General features: G+C 35.1%; 2 protein-coding genes across 3 annotated transcripts; one reads left to right on the top strand and one right to left on the bottom strand.

Annotated features, from left to right (window-relative positions):
• Positions 1-14,050: 14,050 nt before the first annotated feature.
• LOC113055285 (nuclear receptor subfamily 0 group B member 1-like) lies at positions 14,051-16,134 on the top strand. The gene is made up of 2 exons (XM_026221466.1): positions 14,051-14,734; positions 15,542-16,134. The coding sequence occupies exons 1-2, from the start codon at positions 14,182-14,184 to the stop codon at positions 15,781-15,783; spliced, it is 795 nt and encodes a 264-aa protein (XP_026077251.1). The 5' UTR covers positions 14,051-14,181; the 3' UTR covers positions 15,784-16,134.
• A 1,790-nt stretch (positions 16,135-17,924) lies between these two features.
• Positions 17,925-24,758, bottom strand: rnf207a (ring finger protein 207a). 2 transcript variants are annotated; one of them, XM_026221464.1, is made up of 8 exons: positions 24,674-24,758; positions 22,263-22,416; positions 20,227-20,389; positions 19,529-19,681; positions 19,393-19,444; positions 19,167-19,284; positions 18,356-18,436; positions 17,925-18,269 (listed from the first exon to the last, which is right to left on the bottom strand). In XM_026221464.1, the coding sequence occupies exons 3-8, from the start codon at positions 20,341-20,343 to the stop codon at positions 18,137-18,139; spliced, it is 654 nt and encodes a 217-aa protein (XP_026077249.1). In that variant the 5' UTR covers positions 20,344-20,389; positions 22,263-22,416; positions 24,674-24,758; the 3' UTR covers positions 17,925-18,136. The 2 variants fall into 2 exon arrangements, with proteins under 2 accessions (XP_026077249.1, XP_026077250.1); XM_026221465.1 differs by lacking the exons at positions 22,263-22,416; positions 24,674-24,758 and adding an exon at positions 21,909-22,021.
• Positions 24,759-26,834: the final 2,076 nt, after the last annotated feature.

Here is a 26,834-nt window from a genome sequence, read left to right as displayed (position 1 = left end):
ACTTCAGCTGTTCTTGCCATGTCGTCATTACCGTAATTCTGAGATGACAACGAGTGATGTATAATTATGTGATTATGTGGCAACAGTATCAACACCAAAGCAGACACGTGCTTGCAGAACTCAGAATTACATTTTGTAGGCTGGGACAAAGCCACTGGAAGGTAAACCTGTAACCTTTAGCCAAAAAAGTGTAACTGATAATGCCAAGTAAAGGATGTGATGCAGCCAAATATGAAGTCCCATACTCTGAATTTAACCCATCCAAGTGCACATACACAGCAGCGAGTAGTGAACACACACCCAGTGGGCAGCCATTTTTTTGCTGCGGTGCCTGGAGAGCCATTGGGGGTTCAGCGCCTTGCTCAAGGTTCGCTGGTCATTCACTCCCCCCTCCTACAATCCCTGTCAGACCTGAGACTCAAACCTGCAACCTTTCAGGTTACAAGTCCGACTCTAACCTGGAATGCAAACACTGCAGCTTTGGCGGTACACAGAGAAGGAAATCAGAGGCCATTGTATGATTGGCGGAGGAGCCTCACATGATCCAAGTTAGCCATTAGGTTTTTTCCAATGGCCAGTACACTAGACCCTCTTATCTCCCAATAATGAGACAATAAGTGCGTTAAGTGGACTACAGTTTTGCCAAGTCCAAGGAATTGGGATACTTTGAAGCAAACCCGATAACATGACATTTAGCCCCCTGGAATACAAATTTTACCTGGGGAACCCTGCCAGAAACGTGTATTTTACCCCCGGAATGTGATTGGGCTAGTTTTGAGTAGCAATTGGGTAGGTTTTATTGTGAAAACCTGGCTACCCTGGTGGACTGCTTAGAGGACTTAGGCCTGAGACACATAAAACCTTAACCAATTTTAAAACAATGGGAGACCACAGACAAAAAGACACTTTTAACAGATTGCTGAGGTATTGGGTTGTTATGCAGCTGCAAAGGTGTTTTGTCTTCTTTTTAGATGGATTTTTAAGATGGTTTTAACATCTTACTATGCTGTTTCCAGGGTGTCGTGAGATTTTTTTTTTTGTTTATATATTTGCTGAAATGTTCTGTGTGGTTTTTAACATTTTACTGTTGTGGCCGCTAGGGTGTTCTAAGAAGTTGCTTACAGGTCCGAATCGAATCTTAACCCCAAAGTATTAGCAATAATTGTAAGGTCTACTAATTAAAATGTTAATATATGAATATTTATTTGTGATTACAAATGAAACACACTTTTGAACACATCACTCTAAACAAACGTGCAACAAAACTTGACAAAAACATCAAACAAGACGTGACAGCATGCATGTTTAAGACTCACCGATGGCTTTCGAAGGTTGTACATTCATTGAAGGCAATAAGTGTTCTTTGAGGATCCAAATACTCAAGCACAGAAGTCCAGCCTTGATCCCAAGGGGACATTTACAATCTCGTTTGGACTTCATTGGCCGTCCAGTGAGACCACAAAGACTAGCAGCATGAAGGAAAGAAGGCTACTGAGAAAATAATTCAAAGTGGAAACGCTTGAGCCTTCAACGTGACCCAACAGACCGTTTCTGGCAAAAAACCCCAAGTGTCTTTTATAGGTTCATAAAGTAATTTCTGAGACATAAGATGATATTAACACAAAGGTGAGGAGAGCAAGGACCGAAGACCTTAAATCAAACCGAAGGACACATTTTTCATTCTTCTCATTACAACTGTGTTTTCTTTCTCTCTTTCGTCAAATCGAACCATTGACACGCCTGAAAGGAGAAAGAGACTCATTAAAAGGTTTTTTTTCGCTTAAACTGTCAATTTTCTGTGTTTGCCAGGTCCATCATGTTTGTCCTGAGGGATATGAGTATATTCAAGGCTGCGTGTATAGAAGCACTTTATTCAAGGATAATTTAATCAAGACTCTCGCCGTATTTACTTCCATGCCTTCGTTTATATGAGAGAGTGAAAGAGAATATGAATATAGGAGAAAAAAAAGCTTTTGAATAAAAGGCCTATGTGATATCATATCAGTTAATCATGTTACTGTATGCTACAAGGCTCCCCCTCTGCCATCAGCCAGCCTTGACCTTGTCCATCCTTATTCATATCCTCAGTTCAGCAAATGAGGTTTTATTACAGGTGACAGCTCAGATTCATGCTTCCAAGATACAGGCAGAAAAAAAGAGAGACTACTTTTAGATGTCATGTTTGGGCCTGTGATCCCTCAGATGCCCCAGACAAGGCAAAAAAAAATTTTATTTAAAAAATATACTGTTTTTATGTTGTTTCTTCATTCATTTGAAGATTGAATGTGAAATTATTGCAATATAAAATTGTTTAAAAACTTTAATGTTAGGTGGAATTATTCGTAATTTACTGCTTTACTGTGATCCTTTTTGAAAAGGGATTTAAATCAAGTTCATCTTTAGACAAACAACACTTCAAGTAGAAAAAGTGTGTCTAACTATGCAGTTTACACCAGTGTTTCTTCAGCCTTGGACCACACTTTTATTTGTAATTACATCGGCAGAAATCACAGCAGTTAAGGGGGGAGAAGGGAGAAGAAACTGAAGCATAGATTATCCTTCAAACTGGCATTGAGAAGTTCAAGAACAAAGAAAACCCTTTCTTAGTCAATGAGGACTTCAAGGCTCTCTCCGCTATAGTGTTTAACCTTCACTACATAGTGAAGCCTTGAGACAAATGATTATTCAGATCTTACTGTAATATACAAATCTAATTCTAAAATATGTCCCTGCACTTCGGCGAAGGAGATGACTTGCAGTCATTAGAGTATTACTGTCTGTTTAATATCTACACTTTATTTTGATAGTCCTCCAATGGATATTCTACTGATTATTATTAATAACTGCAAATACACATCAACTTAACCCTAACTCTAATCTAACAGTCTACTAATAGTCTGTCCCTAATCAAGCCTCTGTAGCTCTCTCCGATCATCACCAGAGGAAACCATCACCGGAGTACTAACTGTTCTTGTGGACTTCATTTCCCATCATCCCATGCCTGAGACTGACTGCCTGCACAGATGCTAATCATTATCCTAAGTATTTAATCAGTGCCTACCCTCACCTCTGTGCAAAGTTTTGTTTTGCTATTGCTGATATTTCTGAGCGTTCATACCCTGTATGATTACCTGTTGCCTACCTGGAATTTTTTTTTTTATGCCAATCTGATAGTTCTCTGCCTGCCTCTCTGACCCTCCCTGTTTACTGGATTTGTTCTATTCCCCGTCTGTTGCCTGCCTCGACCCTTTGCATAGACTCAGGTTCTGATTCTGCCTTGTTGCCCTTATATAACGTAATTCAACTTTGTAATCAGATGAATGGTGGGGGGATAAACACAATAAAATATATAGATATTAGATCATTATTAAATAGATATTAATGTATATAACTATTAAATGGATATTTATAGATGCATAATTATTGTTGGATAGATATATTTCACCAATCTTCAATTCCATAATGCACTTACCCAAAAATAGGGCTGGCTTTTTTATTTTTTTATTTTTTATTTTAGAATTATAATATTCTAATTATTATTAATATTAACACCAGTATCAACATTAATAATATACATATTTTAAAGGAACATTGTAATGGTGATATGTATGTTAATATTTATTTAATGTTTATATCATATATTTTTGCATAATATAATTGTATATAAATATTTCTGCATTAATATTAATATTGTTGCATAGCTATCTTTGATAATCTGTAACCAAATCTTTTGTATTTGGGGTAACTACAGTTCACACATTAAGTACCTTTCATTCACACTGACCAGACATCCTAACAAATACACCTATAAAACAAATCATAGTGTTTCAATACATCACAGTGCTGGGCGGTATGGGCAAAAAATCATATCTCTGTATTTTTTGGCCAATTTAAGATATCTGATATATAGATTTTTGTATTTGGATTAAATAAATCTGTATTTAATATCTATTTATTTCACTTACCGCCCAATTATATAGATATAAACGGTATTGCCTCATATTAAATCGCTTATAAAGAAAATATCGATATATCATACAAACTCGATATACCGCCCAGCCCTAATATATCATATAAATTCTATTTAATTCTCTCTCCGCCCATTATCCTATCTTCTCTCCCTTTCACAACAGCATATCTCCACCCATAATTTAGGCTTTTATGCAAACATGACTCTGTTTTACTCACCTGTGAAGGCAACGTATACATGCCCTGTTTAAACAAGTCTTAGAAAAGGTGATGAAAGTGTCATAAATCATAGAGAGAGGGGCATTTATCTCTCTGCAAAATAGCCAGCTCCCTCCTCCTCTCTCAATTACAACCCCACAGAACATAAATTAATATGTAAAATTGTTGGACCATGGTGGCAGAGTTGCAGCAGCTAAGGCCACAGCTATCAATCTCCAGCGGGCGCACTAGCACCCACTGACAGATTTTCGACCCGCAGAGACGGCTAGGTGATTGAGAGGCCCAGAGCCAGATGAACTGTGGGTAACCTAGCTCTCCTACAGTATACCTGAGAAGAACAAGGGAGCAGAAAGAGAGAGAAAGGATACAGAACATAGTGATAGAAAAGATAGAATGAGATCTTTAAAGGGATAGTCCACCCAAAAATAATTTAAAGCCACCACCGTGTCATTCTATACCAGTATGCATTTCTTTCTTCTGTGGAAGACAAAAGAAGGTATTTTGAAGAATGCTGAAACAAAACAGATGTATGTCCTGGAAACTAGCTGAGAGGGGAAATTATGTGATTTGTAGCTGTTGGATAAATTTATGAGCCAGGGTTACTTTCCCCCCAGATTTTAAAGCCAATAAGTATCTGTTGAGATCATCTGAAAAGAGGTTTAGCAATTCACATGTGCAACTGAAACATGGTTTAATTTTTCCACTGAGAAAATGAGAGTGAATTATTTACATGGCCTTGGTGATGTGTCGTATTTGTTTGTGTGGTCTAGCTTTTACTAATTAGGTTGATTGTAGCCAGAAAATATGAAGAAAGCAAGGACGTTTTTCTGTGTTTTCATATGGAGGCATCGTCCTGTTTTATTCCTGACTGTGAATATTTAAATTAACTCCCTTTAAGTATCCTATTCATTGCTTTAATATCTTTCCATAACTAAGTTCTCAAACAAAAATACATATCAAATTTACAGAAATATATATTTTTTTTACATTTATTAGACCATTACTATGCATAGTCATCTTTTTGAACTAGTTAATTCACCCAATAATGGAAATTTTGTCATCAAATGCTCACCCTTGTTGTTGTTTTTTCAGTGGAGTGTAAAATAACAAATTACTGTACATCTTAACACAACCCTAAAGTTCATACTGACTATTAAGCACCAAACTGGTCTCCAAAAAGCATTATTAAAGGAGTCAATGAAATGTAACCATGTAAAGCCTACGATATATCATATGTAATGCGCAAATTATGAATTATATGATTTTCAGATCACATTTGGCGATACTCATTTGGTCACTGACTGTGAAATCTTCACATTCTTCTATATAATTCTATATGACCCATGAAGTAAAATATTACTCAACGAAAACACATATGTAAACTTTTTACTTTACGGCTCAATAATCTGTTCCAGTTTAAAAAAATAAAAATGATTTTCTATAATTTCATGTCAGTCTTTACAGGGTTAATACAACTGGGCTAAGTTATTAATTCCCATCTAACATGCGCCATATGTGACATATTTAAATAAGGATTTACACAAATTAAATCTTGAGTGAATAAGGATGTATGGCTTCAGACTTACAATATGGTTCACAAGCGTTATATTCAAGTTTTTGTCTAAATACTGTTTGCCCTTGCCCGAAGGTGATGAGAAACAAGTTTTTATACTTTCAGTTCATCAAGTGAATTGTTTCCATTGTTGCATCTTCAGTTAGAAAGACAATGCCAAGGCCATGCTTTCAATCCCTTTACTGAGACCTAGAGCAGCAGAAAAAGACTCCAATAAACATTTTTTTCAAAGAGCCACACAAAAGCAAGAAGAAGGGCAGGCAATGTGCACTTGACGAGGCCTCCAGGTTGTGCTCAGGAAGAAAAGGTCCATTTACTCAATTCTGAATTGAAAGTTCCTACTTGTGTACACACTCACATACAAACACAACACATTACTCAACCTGCTCAGTCCCTGCGCTAACCCTGATGGTCCATTAAAGAACGGAAGCCATCAGACCAGGTCGTTAAGCCAGTGGACATGTGGGTGCCGTCCGAGTTGCGTTAGCGGTTGAAGGAGGGACCTGTGTGTTTGGCATCTGTTCCTTTATGTTCTGTGAACAGAGCGACCTTGTGTTTGTATGCCTGTGTGCTGACCTTGAGCCAGGCTGAAACAGCAGACACTGCTGCTTCTGAACGACCCTGAAAGCCAGTGTGCGTGTGCGTAAGTGCGTGTGTATATGAGAAAAAGAGAGAGAGAGAGAGTACTGAGAGAAATATCAGAGCAGCTTTCAAGCTCCTAGCTTTCAGAGAAACATTTTCATGTCTCAGGGTTGCAGTAAACTTCCAACAATCACACAGAGTGTAAACTGGTTCACATCTTTATCACACTGCAACATTTATAACACTACACTATATAGTAGTAGTGGTTCTCAACTGGTGAATCAACCGGTCTGTTCTGATGGGTTCATGACTCATGAATTACAGGATAATAAAATAGCATAATCATGTATAAATAGGCTTATCAGTATATATATATATATATATATATATATATATATATATGTTAATCATTTCACAATTTAGACATGTGCTGTTCAAGGTAATATAAGGACCAAATAAATGACACAATTTTTTTTTTTTTTGTCCTATGTATTAAATTATATTCATTTACATACATTAAAATTTAAATGCAATTCATGTGTGAATTTAAATATGCATGCATTAAAAATTACAAGCTGATACAGCTGTCTTGTCCTGTAAAAAACAGATAAATGAAAAATAATAATAAATATATTCCAGCGTAAATAAAATAAAGATAATTGGAGCATGCTTTACAAGAAAATACTATTTCAGTATTTCTATTTTCTTTTTATTACTTGCCATTTTGTGAAATTTACAAACAATTTCTGAGTGAAAATTCAGAGTAAATCCTACCATCCTACCATTTTTTCAATATCAGTGTGATATAATGGTGAAAAAAAAATATTGTAAAAAAAAAAAATATATATATATATATATATATATATATATATATATATATATATATATATATATATATATATATATATATATATATATATATATAATATATATAAAATATATAAAATATATATTTTTCATTATTAAAAAAGAAAAAAAAACTTACTTTTTATATATATAAAAAGTATATGCATTTTTGCATTTATACAAGCTGTCTTTTTTTCACTTTATGGTCACTTGAAAGTTTCCTTTAAAATATTAACATCTTTTCACAATCATAAATAAACAAGAACATTAACTAGATTAATCTCCAATCTCTTTCAGATCTTGCCTTGAACATCCCTATGATTGCTTATCTCTCCTCTACTCGCATTACTCATGTCATGTAGCCTACGGAAGCACGGTGACTGACAGCACTGACCTCTTATCGGTGTGGGTAAAGGAGGGGGCGATCGAGGTGCTACTGGTATTTTCACGGTTACTGCCCTCCAGACTAACGCTCCTTTTGCACAGCCAGCGCATCTCGCAGATCAGCCAGCCAAGACAAACACTGCGAAGGGCTGCAGTCTATTTATTTATTGAGAGTAATGACAGGTCAACGGAAGGAGGTAAACGCTCAATGTTTTTTCTTGTTAATGGGCTTGTATGAAGTTGTAGGCCTAACTAAACCAGTGAGAAAGGAATGAAAAAAGAACCTGTACAGAAAATCACATAGATTTTGTACGAATACTGTATAAACAACAACTTGATATCGAGTGACTTACAGTACGTTTCAGACAAAAACGCATTTCTTGTGAACCGGTAGTTGTTTGATGAAAATAGTTTCAACCCAAAGCCAACCAAAGCACAAAAGTAGATTTTATAACCTACTTCTGGTTTTTAATGTTCAACTCCCCTCTTTACTGGTGAGAGAAACCCCTACCAAACAATCCCTGAGACAAAATTTGTATGTAAGCCAGTTTTCTCAAAATCAGAATGTGTCATTTTTATGTCTTGTAAAACTATTTTGACCTTGAAATGGCCATGTATGCTACTGCATATCTGACTTCTTAATTTATACCCTGTCTAGACTGGCAAGGGAGTTCATTATTCCTGCATTGCAAACCTTAAACACACAGAATAATATATGCAGCATGCATGTTGTTTTCACATGTTTACTGCTGATACCCTGATGGAAGCATCATACAGGCCTAAATGGTCCTTTAGCAACCTTCACTTTATTTTTCCATGCATTTTAGTTGTGCTGTCTAAGCCAGACTCCATTATCAACCCAGAGGTAAGACATGAGTAAATACAGGTGCATCTCAATAAATTAGAATGTCGTGGAAAAGTTAATTTATTTCAGTAATCCAACTCAAAATGTGAAACCTGTGCATAATATATATAAATAATAAAGTGCACGTAGTTTATGTCTTTGGTTCTATTAATTGAGATGATTTTGGCTCACATTTAACAAAAACCCACAAATTCATAAATACCACCCATCTCAACAAATTAGAATCTCCACCCTTAGTAGATTCTCCACCCATCCTCCAGACTCTAGGACTTTAGTTTCCAAATGAAATACAAAACTTGCTCTCATCTGAAAAGAGGTATTTGGACCACTGGGCAACAGTCCAGGTAAGATGCCTCTGATGTTGTCTGTGATTCAGCAAATTCCTTGACACATATTTGTGGTGGCTCTTGATGCCTTGACCCCAGCCTCAGTCCATTCCTTGTGAAGTTCACTCAAATTCTCATAAGGCTGCGGTTCTCACGGTTGGTTGTGTATCTTTTTTTCCGCACACTTTTTCCTTCCACTCAACTTTCTGTTAACATGCTTGGATACAGCACTCTGTGAACAGCCAGCTTCTTTGGCAATGAATGTTTGTGACTTACCCTCCTTGTGAAGGGTGTCAATGATTGTCTTCTGGACAACTGTCGGATCAGCAATCTTCCCCATGATTGTGTAGCCTAGTAAACCAAACCTAGAGACCATTTTGAAAGCTCAGGGAACCTTTGCAGATGTTTTGAGTTGATTAGCTGACTGGCATGTCACCATATTCTAATTTGTTGAGATGAATTGAATTGATGGGTTTTTGTTAAATGTGAGCCAAAATCATCACAATTAAAAGAACCAAACACTTAAAAACTACTTCAGTCTGTGTGCACTGAATTTATTTAATACACAAGTTTCAAATTTTGAGTTGAATTACTGAAATAAATTAACTTTTCCTCAACATTGTAATTTACTGAGATGCACTTGTACATTTAAAAGAACAAAATTTTTCATGTCTATCATTTCAGGACATCTGGTGCTTAAGAAGCCTGAAAATTATGTCAGTCTAACTGTAGTTGGTAAGCAATGCATCATCACACCCCAAAAACATAGCCAACATGTACAACATTTGTGAACAAGTTTCCTTTCTGTTTAAAAATATTACTTAAGGAACAGAAAGAATGGTTGAGACATATTGTAGGGCTTATTCAAAAATCTGTAGTCACATCAGAGCTCTGAAGTTTGCTAGTTGGTTTCATGTGTTATTAGGATGAAAGATGTTATCATTCTAGTAATCGTGTTCTGTTTTCTTGGAAGACAACAATATAACTTGTAAACGCTGAAAGTACATTTTGGCCACAAAGCTGACACATATAGTATGCACTAAAAGCCACAAAAGTAAGATTTTGACATAAAAAAAAACAAAAAAAACAATTATAATTAAAAACAATGTGATGTAATCATCAGAGTGTGTTGGATGACTTTTGGCCAAACTTTCTTTACAAATTGCTTAAATTCATTAATACTTGAGGGCAGTTGTTCATGCCACATATCAATGGATTTGAGGTTTGGACTTTGAACGGGTATGATCATCAAATTAATTAACATGGTAACTAAAGAGAATGGGAAACTTTATTTTTAAAAACATATGTTTGTAACTACACAAGAACATTTGAGGTGTGAGTGTGTGCAGTTTACGTTGTAACAAAACATCCAAGTGTTGTCAAGTTATGTTTACTACAAACCTTGTTTTATTCATGAATTGTAAAATACAAATGATAAGAAACCCATACGAAAATAGGGAACCAATAGTGAATTAGTCTCACATGTGCAACACTCTATAAGGATTTTCCTCACTCCCTTTCTCTAGCGAACTCTAATTTTCTCGCATGCAGTTGCTTGCTCATGTGAGAGTTGTGTTTTCGGACCTTATTTGTCAGAGGTATTTTAAATTTGAAGAAAATGTTTGTGTAAATTTATAATTTCTGTGATTTCAAAACATTATAGGTTTCACAAACAAATACGTTCAAACCCATTTCATCTCTCACTGGCTCTCTTATAATTAAAATAGTTGTTTGTGAACCAAACAAAATGTTTTTTGTTTGTTTGAGTTCTTTTGTTACACACACACACACACACACACACACAAACGCACACACGGCAGCACGTCAAATGAATTTCCTCTCTCATACCTCGTACAACCACAGACAGAATGACAGAAGCCCTTGAGAAAAGCAGTATTCAATTTGTAACTCTTTTCGACACAAGGCCATTTCATTTATGGGTAAAGTCATAGAGGCAGCCAGGAAGAAATTTGAGTTAGTTACTATAGTAACAGACAGAACGTCTCATAACACAACAAGGCAACAAGAACAATTAGCCCCCAAAAGTTGCATTTTTAAATTATTATTAACTTTTTTTCCCGTTGTCTATAAAAGGAAACAAGGCACTGTTTTTTTTTATATTGTATCATTTATTATTTTATGAAAATGATTCATCAGAATTGTCAGAAAGGCAGTGTTGTGGTACTGAAAAGACTACAATCTTGCAAACAGAGGAAAAAAGACAGAAGGGAAAAGAAAGATCTTTTTCATACTCTTCAAGGTTGCTGTTGTGAAGTTTGGCCAAATTCTTATTCTCACTGGGTCATGACAACCTGGTGGGCTGTTTCTGTGTTCTGTTTATGCATGTCAGTAAAAGGGAGGCTGATCTAGGCTAAGACTGGATTTAGTTACCACTTAGACCTTTATATAAACATATGCAGACGGCACACATAAACAACAGACCACGAAAACATCTTTACATTTGAAAAATAATGTTAACATTATTCATGTGAAACATGTCAATAGAACACATTAAAATAGAATTTAAATATTTGATAGTCTTGTAGGCCCTAGTTGTATTGACAGAGACTCAAAACATTGTTATTTGAATGCAAATTTTATATTTGTTGATGTAGTCAATAAGGCTCACAGTTGGGGCGATGAACTTCTGAAACACAGAATAACCACAGATAACAGTCCATGAAATTAGCCTGAAGTCTGAAAGCATAAATAATTATTTAAGCAGAAGCACATATGTGTGCGCATGGAGGTACACACACACACACACACACACACACACACACACACACACACACACACACACAGAATGAGAGATGCCACAAATCATCCAGAATGACCATGACCTTGCGATGAAGGGAGACATAATTGGAAATGTAGTAACTCTGGATTTTGATAAAATCGAAGATTCAAACACGAGGACATTTCTGGTGGTCAGTTTGATTTGAAGTGTACAGTGCACGCATTTAATAAACAGCTGAAATGAAAAATTAGTCATTATTTAATTAATTTTTACATTTTTCATGTATTTATGCTGTATTTCGCACTGTTCTTTCCAGATGTTCATAGTGACCATGTCTGTCAAACAACAAAAAATAAAATAAAAAACACTTTTGTGTTTGTGTTCAGAATTCAACATCACTACCAGATTAATAAATGTATAAACATTTCCTTATATTTCCTTATAAGTATTTTATCTTTTACTTATTTTTTGTTGATGTATTAATTATTGATTAAGTCATCATGAAGTCAAAGTGGATAATTCTTACTTTTTTTTATGGAATATTGCAGTATTTCTTATAAATAATTTTTCCACACAAGTCATCATCATTATCACTATTTTTACTACTAATAATAATATGCCCTCATAATCTCGATCAAAATAACTTTCCCTCCCTCTTGCAACCACATCTATTCTCATTTCTGATGACAAAGAAAAAATATTAATTAGCATTGCTGATTAAGAAATTAATGCTTTCACTAGTACACTATAAGAAAACATAATTTCCAAAATGATTAGTATATTTTTTGTTAAGTTTGTGGACATTTTTAACTCTAAAACAACACAATCCAGTATAAAATTCAAATTATATGTAAAATACCTTTGAAAAATCAGTTGGGCAAAAATGATTAACATGGTACACTGGGTCACATTTTTACTGACTTTTCTTAGAGTGTATGCTGGCTTGACCGGTTTGCTAAAAAGTTGAAGGCTAGTGACTTTAAGGGTCAATGGTCTCAAAGTCGTGCTCACACTAAACTCAGAGTGAACAAGCTTTGCACAGCATCCAAAGAATCAACAATCAGCCCACACTAAAATTCAGTTTAATTCATGTTCTCAGTTCATTACTGACAAAAGTAAACAAGATACGGTACTAAAAAGCTACATGCATATAATTCTTTGAATATGAATAAAATTCAATTCCACAGATAAGCCATTCCAGCTAGAAAAAGACCAGATTTAGAAAAACCAATGAAAGTTTGTATTGTATTCATTTTATTCTCAGACAATAGACATTATATTCAGTCTGTGAATACTACATAGATTTTTTTACGTCATTATTTCATCCTTGACGGTTCTAAAATTAAACAGTGACATGTAAACACTAGCCTTGTGATTATGTCATTATCTGGACCAACTCCTCTGATGTGAGTCTTACAGTAACTGGGGATGTTGGTGACGTGAGCTTTGGCCCTCAGACTCTAAACAGAACATAACTAAGAGCCTTCATCCAAGATACCGTCTCAGTTATACATATGAGGACAGGAAGGTGGAGAACATTTGCACAAACTTGCAGTTAGACCTGTTGACCTTGAACAGAGGCTGGGTTGGATCCAAAATTGTGTGTGAGAATATATGTGTGTGTGTGTGTGTGTGTGTGTGTTGGGAGGGGGGACAGGTGTTAGACTATTTATTTGACAGTGGCCTTAATGTAAATGGTAAGAAAACATTTTTATTTTTATTTTTTCAAATAGATCAGTTGTACGAGTTGTCTCTCATTGCGCAATATTCTAAAGCTTTCATCACTTTTACCATAGACTTGTCCTTCGGCTATTCAGCGTCAGGAGTGGCGCCTTGATATGACTTTCCACACAGGCTGCAAATCATTATGCTTTTATATTCTTCTTCAGGAGAGCAATGACATCAGTACACCCCGTCTGCCTGAGACAAGACCGGTAAACAGTGCACAAGGCAGGTGACCCTGGACTTTAATAACGAAACAAAAATAAATTATCACAGGAGCTTTGGAGTAAAGTGGCATGCACACACACACACACACATCATGTTTCTGTAAAACTGTCAAACCAGACAAGGTTAGACTGGGGCAGATGCCAAAATAGGAGGTAACGCCTACTGTCCCCTGTCATACTCGGAAATGAAAATGGATTTCTATGCAAATCTTGGTAGTACAGTCTGGAAACTGGGTAGTCGTGGTCTTCCAATGTTGATCTTTAATAAACTGATAGCATCTTTTACTTGGGTAACAGCAATCAACTCAGAACTAATACTGAATCTTTGTAGGTAAAAGTTCTTGAATGGCTATTTTATTGCAATGTTTTCCCTTTTCACTTTCATCAGATCAGAGTAAGTATCTGTGTGTGTAATCCAGACTTTTTATTATTATGATTATATATCTATTTGGACATCCATTTAAATTATGTTATACTGGGTAATTTTGCATTATTATTATTATTAAGTGGCAAAACCACACATCAAAATCCATAAGGACTATAGCGCCTCTTATGTGTGCATCAGAGAGAGACAGTGGGAGGTGTCCAGTGCTGTTTGAAAACTCTTAACTATTTGGCATTTGGCTGGATGGGAACACACAGACCTCAACCGTGCATGGACATCTCCAAGCGGAAAGCTCATAACAGTTTCAGCAACGAAACATAACAGTCCCCGCAGCACCAGGAGGATGGCTTACTCTGACAGCAGCTGCCACTGCAGCAGCGAAAGACGACAGAACAGCATCTTGTACAGCATTTTAAAGAACGACAGTCAGATTGCGCAACTTGGGAACCAGCCGAGGACCCCGAGGCTCGCCTTGTCCATGCGCGCGTGTGCTTGCGGCTCCAAGACGAAGGTGTCTCTCCGCTTCCCTCAGACCACATGCAAAGCCGCCTCCGCGGTCCTGGTCAAGACCCTGAAGTTCGTGAAGAACGTGCCGTGTTTTCGGGAGCTGCCGGTGGATGACCAGCACACGCTGGTGCGGAGCAGCTGGGCGCCGCTGCTGGTGCTCGGCATGGCGCAGGACAGGATCGACTTCGAGACTTCAGAGACGCAAGAGCCCAGCATGCTGCAGCGGATATTAACGAGCGGACAGGACAAGCAGGACCACCAGAGTAATAACGGCGGAGTGGCGTTGACCGACGTTCAGGGTATTAAAATGTTTCTGCGGAAATGCTGGGGACTGGACATAAGCACTAAGGAGTACGCGTACTTAAAAGGGGCCATTCTGTTCAATCCAGGTGAGTCGTGCTTACCGGTCACCTGAAGTAGGACACATTTTAGCTGCTGTTAAGAATAACTGAGTTAACTGTGAACCAAAATGTAATTATTAACATTCATAATAATAGAATGTTCATAGTTGTCTTTAAATCACATTGTAATAATTCATATTCATAATAATAACAATAGCAATAAAAATACATACATAGACAACCTGAATAAAGATAGTTCACGTTTTTAACTTTAACTGGCTTAAATTGGGATCACATTTTAATTAATAATTTTCATAAGCATTAACTGTAGGCTATAATATTTTTAATAATAATAAAAAATAGGCTTTTTTAAATAATAATACACACAAGTAAATAAATATCAAAAATAGTGCTTTTTTTGCTTAATTATTTTAACATGAGCCACACTGTATTATTGAAATTCTTAATAAATAATAATAGTATACTTATATTTTCATCATATAATAATAATAATAATATTATATCTAATTATTTGGAACAATAATAATAATAATAATAATAATAATAATATATATATATATATATATATATATATATATATATATATATATATATATATATATATATATATATATATATATATATATAATATTAAATATGAATATATGACAATGTATTAATCAAAGTTTCATGACATAAATGTTTCTTTGTTTATCATGAATTGTTCTCAGAAATTAATAATGAAAATTATAGTCAGGTGTACGTTTTATCAAAGGTTATCTGTTTAATTAGGGTAATTTCAGATCATTAAGGTATTTCTGGTACAGAATATAACAAGTCTCTTTTCATCTCTAGATGTTGCAGGGCTGCAGTGTCAACATTACATCCAGGGCCTGCAGAGCGAGGCAAACCAGGCGCTTAATGAATATGTCAAAATGATTCACCATGGGGACAGTGTAAGATTCGCCAAACTCTTCCTCGCCCTCTGCATGCTGAGATCCATCAACGCCAACGTGGTGGCCGGTCTGTTCTTCAAACCAGTCATTGGAGCTGTCAACATGGAGGAACTTCTTCTGGAGATGTTTTATGGGAAATAAACTCCAATGCAAATGCCCAGGCAGAATTCTCAAACTTTGAAAGAGTGGCAGTCAGCAGTGGACAGAGAGATTTTGAAAATGACTGATTCCTTTTTACACATGCTATTTTTGTACGACATAAGAGCTCTCTTTTTGCCTTCTGAGTTGAACTCATCGCTGAATCCAAAGTTGATGACAACGTTTTTTCCATTTGGGGAAAGAGCTTTATAACCGTTCTGATTGTGCAGTTTTTTTTACTTGCTTTTCTGTGATGTTGTGAAGCCTTCTGATGAATTTCATCTGATTCTCTGTGACACTTTGTAATAACTTCCATTAAGAAATCATTAACAAGCATTCATTTATTTTGCATTTAATTTATACATTGAAATATAATTATATTGGATTTAAATATGCTATAATATATTACATTTAATAATAATAATATATTATTATCTCAATGTTTCATGGCATCTATTTAAATACAAATTAAATAATGAACTGTTTTGCATTTTATAATGTAATCATTTTGAGTATTATTGTTAATGAAAGTTATTATGAAGTGTAAACTATGTTTGAATATTAGAAAGCATTGTACATTTTTGTTATGCAATGACATAATGAAACATTACACTTATTCACATTCCAACAACGTGATTGACAGATAGCCTATGTAATTTTTGGATTACATTAACAGTTTCGAAAAACATGTCAGAGTGATGACAGACTTAAGCACAAATACAAAACAGCTATGAAAATAAAATAAAAACGAGGAAATAATTGATTGTGGGATTGTTCTTCAATATAGCCAATGTACCAAACAACTGCATTATACCCCCATAGGTGAGCACACTGTGTCACAAATATTCACCTTATGTATGGAGTCGTGGCTCTGTAGCTTCATTCATGCCACAAGGTTAGTCTGGTATTAGAAAGCGCTGTTGTAGTCATTGTTGGACCAAGCATAAAAGTACAGAAAAACATATGAAAGAAATGTATAAAGATGCATTGAAAGGTCATTTAACAATATTAATAATATTAATAAAAACATGTCTATTCCTATAAATGATGACTAGCCAAAGAGTATAACTGTGATACAGGTTAAGTGTTGCTCGGCCTACGTTTCATAAAAAATAAAATACGGACATTGACAAATGTCTTAATGGTTGTTTTGAAGACAACTGTCTGGCCAGTCATAGTTGAGCCAGAGACAGGTGATATAGATAGAAAAGAGCTTGTCATGGTGGGCTGATCAGTGATGACTTTGAATGCATTAGAAACAACCAATAAAGAATCATTAGATAGTATATTTTTTATATAATATTATATTTACAATATTCTTACAAATGCATTTGTGCATACACTACTATTCAAAAGTGTTTTTCTTCTTCTTGAACAAGCACTGGCTGAAGGGCTGCAATCTGATCTTACGAGATGCTATGTCCAGCCTTCTTTCCATTCTTACTCACAGGGAAAGTGAAGAGAGTCATGATCAACAAATCCAGTTCACAGAAACGTAATGGCTTTAGTGCACAAAAAAAAAAAAACACCCTCTTTTTTAAATGTATAATCTAATTGGTAAATATTGGTAATATTGGTGATAATTCTCCAATAATTCTCTAATATTCCTCTGAATGTATAAATATTTTTATGAGCATCCAGTTGGTATGAGGCATAAACAAATCCTTTTAAATCGATTTTTTTAAATCAGCTTTTGCTCAGAAAGGCTGTTCAGCACCTACAACCAGTATTTATTTGACAGCACACATAAAAGAACTAATAAAAAAAAAACATATGGCTTTATCACATATAGCGATTAATTGATTTTTTTAAGAATTCTTCACTGAAACAAATTTTAATATTTATATTTAGAATTAATTTATTTTTATTTTCTGTTTTAGCTTCAGTAAGTACCCTGTCTTATGTATTCAGGTTATTTATTTATATATTACACATTTTCTTGTACGTTTTAAGTTTGTTTAATTTTTTTCCCTTACATTTTTATCTAATATTTATATTCTATTTCATCTTTATTTGAATTACTGACAACAATTAATAAGTTTTGATTATAGTTTACTATTTAGTAAATGATAACAACTCTGCTACATGCACAGGACCCCCAAAAAAATAAAATAAATACAAATCACAATTCACCAGTCTTTTATGTGCCATCCTATCCAGCTGGTTTATATCTAGGTTCCATTTGATTTGACACACGTAAAACGCTATTAATATTCCATTCATGTCCTTCTTAATTATCCCATGTTCATGTGTTGACATCCAGCACATGCTTGAAAGCACATGCCACATTTGCAGTCGGTGTTCACTATCATCCAGACAAGCTCTATAAAGGCAGCTCTTGGCCGCAAGAGGCCTTTCAAATATTGATCTGCTTTCTTTGCCAGCAGAAGTCACTGCTCTTTAGTAGCATCTCACTAGGCGGCAGAATGAGAGAGTTGTCTGTGTCAGAGTCTCGATCATAGCCTGCTAAGCAACTCTTCTCATTGCAGCTGGAGGAAGAAATTATGTATCAGTCTTTCTTTATATTGTAATATATGCACTTTGAGCTGTGTTGCAGTAACATCAAAAGCATTACCTGTTTTGTTCTGTAGTCATTGCACTGTCCTCACATATCTTCACCACAGTGTCCATGCAGTCATTCTCAGGCTTTTGAAACCTGTGAATACATCAACAGTGTACAAGTTAATGACTAAAGTAAAGTGAAAGTGATGTGACATACAGCCAAGTATGTCAACAAATATTCAACTAGTATTCAATAGTCAATCCCTGTTGTCCTGTTTTGGACTTGTAAACGGTGCTTGATTTGTGCATATTTCTCTCCGGATTCAGACAAGATGATTTTTTTCCACTTTAGAAAGCAATATTATGGATTAAAATGGATTAAAATTAAATGAACATTACATGGACACATTAACTTCTGATGACAGATCACTCTAAATTGTAATGCAGACAAATGCATTTTCTGTAAAGCTGCTTTGAAATCATGTGTAAGAAGGCTATACAAATACTTTTGAATTGAATTGAATTAAGGATTCATATTTTAGCAACAATTTGAAGTTAAATATATCTTTATGGCATTGTTTCTTACATACACCTTTATTTGTATTTATTTATTGTGGATTATTGTGATGTTTTAATCAGCTGTTTGGACTCTCATTCTGACGGCACCCATTCACTGCAGAGGATCCACTGGTGAGCGAGTGATATAATGATACATTTCTACAAATCTGTTTTGATGAAGACACAAACTAATCTAACTCTCTTGGGTGGCCTGTTGTAGCATTTTTTGTATTTTTTTTTTTTCTGGGTGAAATATTCCTTTAAGCAAATGGGATGCAGAAGTAAAATATTCACATTCAAAATATATAATAAAACAGCAAAACAACCTGGGTTCCAGACGCTCTTTTACTTTGGCTATGGATAAGATGTAGGGTCCAATTTGTCGTGCAATGGTTGTCAAGTAAGAGTTTTCTTGCTTCAGCTGCAGAAGGTCATGGAGCTGTGCTGTAATTAGTAAATGAATCAGTTCACTAATTAGTGCAAGGAAATAACTTAACATGCATGGTAAAATTAACCCTGAGGCAGCACAGACAACTTATTGTTTTTCCTCACCTTCATAGATCTCTTGCTCATTGGTTACTCTTTGAAAGGTCACATCCCACATCTAGAAACACATCCAGAATATGCTAAAGTGCTGCTGTTTTTTGAAAGAAGAATGTTTTTTGCAGGAATTATAATTTATCCTCACCTGCAGAGCAGAGTACTGAGATGCAATCTGTTCGTCAATGAGTAGAGACCTTTCCAGGATCTCATCCATAGTGTCTGTGTTGATGAGAGAGTGATGTTTTGTCAGGTCTCTGTGCATCTCCTGAACCTCGTCCTTCAGCCTCTGGACCTCTGTCTGAAGAAACTGGCGCATGAAAAATGCATAGAATTGCTAAATGAATACACACATACAAACACAATAAAACAAAACCCAACAACCTTGTTTACCTAATACATGTATGGAATCGAAAAAAAAATTTATTCTCTTGGTTACAAATAACTTGAATGCAGTAGCATTCAAAAATCGTAAACCAATAACAGTGTTAAAGAGATTATTTTAAGATTAAAGTATATATTATGCATTCATGTGTGATAGATGTCTCTAATTTATAGAATTTGTTTACACACCAAATAGATTTTAAAAAATACTGTGAAATGACTTGCAGAGTTTTTGTTCCTGTTATTCATTAAAAAATTATGTTGAGGATGAATTTTTTTTTTTTAAATGGGCAATAATTTTTGGTTTAATTTTGTAAATGTTTATGCTTGCACTAACATATTCAAACCACAGACTAACAAAAATAGATATATAAATCACAATTTTGACTCCATGGGATCTATAAAAGACTATATATATGGCTTTAGTTATTACTGAATGAGGATTAACGAAGCTGTTCTCACCCTATAGCTCTTCTCAAAATTGCGGCAGTGTTCAGTGAAGGGTGACTCTCTGCCCTCAGCCAGCAGCACCTTGGTGCAAATGTTTCGGTTAAAGGTGGGTCTGTGGCCAAAAGGCATTTCACTGACAGAAGGGGACGGGCACGACAGAGGCAGAGGGGACAGCCTGTGGTAGGATAAGAGAGAAACAAGTCTCTATTCAAAATAGCTCCCTAAAAGAAGTCTAAATGATTTAACTTGTCCTCTAAACAGACTATAGATTGTTCAGAGTCAGAATTCAGAGTCAGAATTGTTTTTTTTTAAGGTTAAGATTGCTCTAATGAAGATTTTAAATTGGCAGGTACTGACATTGAATGTACATTATGTTAAAGGAAAAGCAAGAACAAATGCAAATCCTCAAATAAACTAAACCAGTAAAACACAAGAACATTTAACAACACAGATTTAATAACAATTTTTTTATTTACAATGACGATAAACAGCTAAAAGAACATCCAACTTTTTTTTTTTTACGTTTTAGTAAAAAACTATTTATGTGCATTTGCCATTTTATTGTTATTTTTTAATATTCCTATTAAATTTAATATTTAATTTAGTCCTTCAACTTAAACAGTTCTTTCAGTCAAATTTACAATTTCTTTTATTAAATGAATATTTAATTCAAATGAAAAAAAAAAAACACACTGTAAAAAATAAGTGTAATTTTAACTGTAAAATTTTGTAAAAACGCTACGGAAAAAAACTGATAATAGGTTAACAGTAAGTTCCCGTACTATATACAGGGAAAAACTGTAAAAGATCTAACAAAGCATTTAATGTAAATTTACAGTAAAATTCTGTTAATTATACAGCTTTTAGAAGTAAAAAAAGAACAAATCAATGTATAATTTACAGTCTAAAACTGTAAACTGATATTCCCAGAATTCCCTGCGTGACACTCCACGTTTGAAAGTATTTTGTTTAAATAATCATGTTTTTAAATAGTTCTTGTTATCAGTTATGTACATTTGAGCTTTATGTTACATCTTCTGTTGCTTAATGAAAGTTTTTTGCATTATTTAAGTATCACGTGTGTTACCATGATGGTGTTTTGTGTTTCCATAAATGTGCACCTTCTATATGTTAATATATACTTCTGCTTGTGGTGAAGCTACTTGTGATGAGCTTTGATACTTCATGTGGCTTTCTCTTATACAGTACCATCTTTATTATTATGGTGGTTGTCAGTATTTTCAAGGTACAAAACAGATTTAATTTTGTGTGTTGTTGAATTTACTGGTTTATATTCACATTTTCTTGTTTGTAAATTACAGCTTTATATTGTAAAATTAACAGTTTTTGACGTAAATGTGTTTACAGTTTTCTGTATTTTTACAAAATTATTCTGGCAACCACAGCTGCCAAAAAGTTTTTGTAAAAACAACAAGAAATTTTTTACAGTGCAGTTTTTAATAGTTTTAGTTAACAATACCAGCACTGAACTAAAAAAACTTCATGCTAAAAGAGCTTCATGACCATTGACGCTCCCTAAAATGAACCATGTGCAGAAACACAGCATTGCTACCTGTGCATCCACAAAGCTCTTTTAGAAATTCCTGAGTTTCAGGAACAGGAATTACAAGCTTAGGAATGAAAACCTATTGAAAGCTCATAATAAGGCAAACATCAAGAAAAAGGAGAGTTACCTTTGTTTCAAAGCTCCTTCAATCTCTCTTTCCTAGTTACAAGTACCGTGTCGGTCCAAGTCCCACAAGTGAGTCTGGACACTGTATGTTCTCCGTGCCTAAGTGACAAGTGTCCCACCCCAAACTTTTACCAATTTAAAATGCTGGCATCAGCGGTGACATCAGCTGCATAGGAACAAAGTGCTCCCAATGGCCTAGCACTTTTGTATGAGCTCTGTGCTATGAGCAGAATCCGAGACACTTCTCTGAAATTCTGTTAAAAATAGTGAGAGAAGCCTGACCTCCATACTATCCTGTCTGCTGGCACGGGGGTGGATGGGGAAGGATGTTTGTTTGGTGGAAGGCTTCACAAACCTGTGAATGGTAGGGATGATTGATGTGGAAAGCTGTCACAGGGACTTGCGTCATTGGACATCTCTCTTTGGAGAGATGGAGGCTGCTGTGGTGGAATGGCTGTATTCATCCTGATGTCTTCTCACTTTAGGTTTTCCGTGTAGATGTATTGAGGCTGTAATGAGTCGTTTGAGAAAACGTGCTGAGTAGATGGTGTGGCATGGAAATGAAAACTCAATATGGAACCTTTTAATCATGACAGTGGGCTGAGGATTAGGGCTGATATTTCACAATGGCTTCGCCAAATTGGTCGCTTAAGCCAGACCTAAAAATGTATGACATTGCATTACATAACAAAATATAAAATGGATGCGTTAAATAGATCAAATGGATAGCATATTAAAGTGTATATTAAAATCTATCTTACATTTCATAATATTACAGTATTTACTGCTTTGGGTGAAATCATTCTTGGGCATAAGAAAAAATATATACCTATATTTTTAATATACGTACTGTTTTAAATATATACATTAAATATATTTGGTTTTCATTTTTGATATTTTATTACACTCTCTGATGTCAAACTTAATGACTATGGTTCCTGTTTAAAAATTATTTGTATTCATTATAATGGCAAGTTTTTTGAAGGTAGGCCTGAGAAAAGATCAACATTTATTTGCAGATGACACGTGGATTGAAATTTTGTTATCTAATGCTCAGATGGTTTCAAAAGCAAGAACTGCACAGCTAAAATTCATCAGCAATGAAAATAGCAGCATTACGCAGATAGACAGGAATCTATGCATACACTAAGCAGATATTCTCACAACATAAGTCCTCTCCTCCAGTTTCTTGGAAAACTGCTTGTACAAACTCCATATAGTTCACTCCCTGCACCAGGAGTTCAATGACGTCTGAGGTGGATTCGGATAATAGGAATTTGGGATCACATCCCTTTCTTTCGTAAGCTCTTTTCATTTATATTCGCACAATGTCTGCTGAACTAATCTTACTCACTGCAAGCTAAAGACCCAAACTGATCTGGAAACAGTCCTCATATACAGCTGTTTTATAAATAAGGCTCTGAAGCGGTCCAGTCAGAGGCATAACTCACTGAGCCCTTCTCCCGGAATGAGAGCTTTCCAGGAAGTCTGGCTCCTGTGTCCCTGTGCCTCATGTTATCACCTCAGGTCCTGGCACCTCACAGACACAGGACTGCTATAACAGGACAGTTGCCACCTGGTGCTTGTCAGGGAGGGTTACGTAAATGTTTCTCTATTAAGCTAAATAACTATCTGAGTAAGCACAAGAGTAATGCCAGTGTCTCCTTCCTGTTGTGTGCTGTCAGAGTCATTAGACAGAAGCATCTGAGTGTCTGAGCCCCTTGACATGCTATATCACTGCTTTATTAAAACCATTTTTTTTTGCATTTATTTGATCAAAAATAACAGTAGAAAACAGTAATAATGTGAAATATTATCACAGTTTAAAATGAATGTTTTCTATTTTAATGTATATTTTAGCAGACATTACTCCAGTTTTTAGAGTCACATGATCCTTCAGAAATCATTCTAATATGCTGATTGGGTGCTCAAGAAATACTTTTTATTATTATCAGCGTTGAAAACGGTTGTCCTGATTCATATTTTTGTGGAAACAGTGATAGATTTTTCTTTTCAGGATTCTTTAACAAAAGTTTTAAATAGCAGAATGTATTTTAAACCGAAATCTTTTGTGACATTATACTCTTTTTTGAATGGAAGTCTATATATCATTATATATTTACTTTATTATATTGTTTTATATTATAATAGACTTCACCTACCAACAACAACAACAGCAAAACATTTTCTTTGTTTATTGTTATCTTTAATTATAATTTATTTATTTATTATAAATTAGATGGGATATATTCACATGTCCTTTAATCTCACCAACATACGTCAATTAATTTTTTTCAAAAGCGTTTAGTAAACAACATAGTCATTACAAGGTCAAACAAACAGAGGTAGATTAACAACGCTGCCATCTTATATTTCTTGCATAATACTATGAATGATGTTACAGATAAACTGCTCACCTGTTACTCAAAGCAAGTCCAGCAGTTACAGAGCCAGGCCTCCACTGGACCAACATCAAAAGAGGATTCAGACAGCGGGCAAACGCATGGTAGTCTGTGTTTATCTATACGTTTAATTCATCATTATCAGAGATCGGCACACTATGTTTGGCTGTGATCTCACCTCACTACTCTGGACAGGACAAAGCTTATGAGGGAGCTTTACAATGCTACACAGTCTATTAATTCAGCTTTACCATCACAGGAATAAATTACATTTTAATGGTACTAAAATCTGAATTATTCCACATTTTTGGCTGTAGGCAGGGTATTTAAAAACAATTAATGTATTAATGATATGTCTACTTACATATCCTAAATGTAGGAAATCATATTTATTGGCTGAGCTGAGAAAAGCGGAGCAGGTGATCAAGTGCACCTGAGAACAAAGATAAGATATAAAGTCATGACGTGAGTGAATGATGACAGACTCTATACTTTTGTATGACAACCCATTCTCACTCCAAAGGCGTCAAAAACCGAAGCATGGTCAAGCGCCCCTAGCGTCACTTTTATGACGCCAAATGTGCCTCTCGGCGTCGACTATCGAAGCACTACGACCTTCATTGCTTTCAGTGGGAAACTTTTGGCGTCAGAATTCGACACGAGGACAGGAGATGTTTATCGCTATGAAATCACGTTCAAGAAGTCTCATTCAGCACACATCGCGCGATACTTGCTATCAGTTCCACAGTTTGGGTGAGTAGTCGTATATACGCTCTTTTAATGCCTTTTATCAAATGTATTCTGTCTTCTTTATTAATCAGATTAGTGCCATATGTTTAATCGCTGTATTATATCGGTCATCCGCGGCTGTCTTTGAGTTTCATTGCGTTTAAATAAATGAACACAGCTGCTAATTAGTGTGATTCAACTCTATCTGTCACGTGACGTGCCATAGACCTTCGATTCCGTTTTATATTATTATTAATTTCAGGATCAATGATGTAAGTTGTATTTGTAGTAAAATCATGGTAATCACGACACAATAATAAATGAAATGTGAAGTTAAAACACAGTAAATGGGACATTAGTAACTGTAACTGTAGTTTTACTATGATATATTAATAATCAATACAATAATCACCAAACCAGCTATGTTTGTATCACTGTAATGCTAGTGTTTTTATGTGCTTTTATATGACAGATATCACAGTAATCATGTGTTCTGTACCATGCTTTTAATACCTTTTAATGTGAATCCAAAAAAATTAAAAATAAATAATAAAACATGTATTTTTCCATCTTGCAGTTCATTCATATAAGTTTATATATATATATATATATATATATATATATATATATATATATATATATATATATATATATATATATATTGCTCACAGATCATTATTAACATTCTGTATATAATTCAATTTTATTTTCTCTCCCCTTTTTTATTATTTATATTTTTAGCTGAAAAGACGTAAAGGCAGTCAGCCCAGTGGTGTTTCTGGAGAGGGATTCCTTCAGAAATGGAGAAGACAGAAAGCTGCGGAGGCAGATATTTGCAGCAGTAAGTCTGTGATAGTTTGTCTCTTTTATCAAAAATTCCTGCTGTTATAATTTGTACAGCATTTGTTGTTTCTTAAACTGTTGCACTGTCCAAATACCCACACTTGCCATCTTTTCACTTGACCACTTGATTACTTATTTGACGTCTTTCCTGTATTTGGCCTAGTGTTCGAGTGAGCATGATGACCACAAGTGTGTGTCGAACTTTTCATGACCTGATGACTGTGTTTCCCAATCCTGATCCTGGAGAACCCCAGCACTGCACGGTTTTGGTGTCTCTCTTATCTGCCTTGGAGTCTTCACTGATGAGCTGATGAGTTGAATCAGGTGTGTTTGATCAGGGAGACATCTCAAATGTGCAGTGTTGGGGTTCTCCAGGACCAGGATTGGGAGCCACTGCCTTATGGGACACTTATGTGTTTAAAGAGATTTTTAATATCTAATTATCAATATTTCACATACTGTACTAAACACATCACAGTCTTAATAATCCAGTTTAACACTTGTATGATATTGTACAAGCCCCAGGACGGTCTCATCTGACACTATCATAGAATTCATATGACTATAGCTTGTTATTAATTACTTGCTTTCAATAATGGATTCATTTAACATTTAATTTTACAGCATCTTTACAGAGGCTGCTTTTATGGTCTAAACAAAACACAGTGTAATGTATAAGTTGAATGTAATGTAATATTTCTGTTTTACAGGATTGTTTGAGGATAACACTGCAGTTCTCCATCACGCACAAGGACTCACCTCGTTAACTCTTTATCCCCCACACACACAGATATGGTCCCTGGATCAGTGATTAGACTTTGCAGTGGTTAGATTTTTGCAGAAGATGTAACTTTGTTTTATTTATAAGCTCATAATGAATACATTACAGAACCAGTGATGAAAACAATAGTTAAAAATAGTATTTTTCGTATTGATAAAGCATTTTGTTCTCT

The sequence above is a fragment of the Carassius auratus genome, chromosome 36 (assembly GCF_003368295.1).
Source record: "Carassius auratus strain Wakin chromosome 36, ASM336829v1, whole genome shotgun sequence".
In the NCBI taxonomy this organism is placed as follows: Eukaryota; Metazoa; Chordata; class Actinopteri; order Cypriniformes; family Cyprinidae; genus Carassius; species Carassius auratus.
Note: the sequence above shows the minus strand (reverse complement) of the source record. Positions and strands in the feature narration are given on the sequence as shown.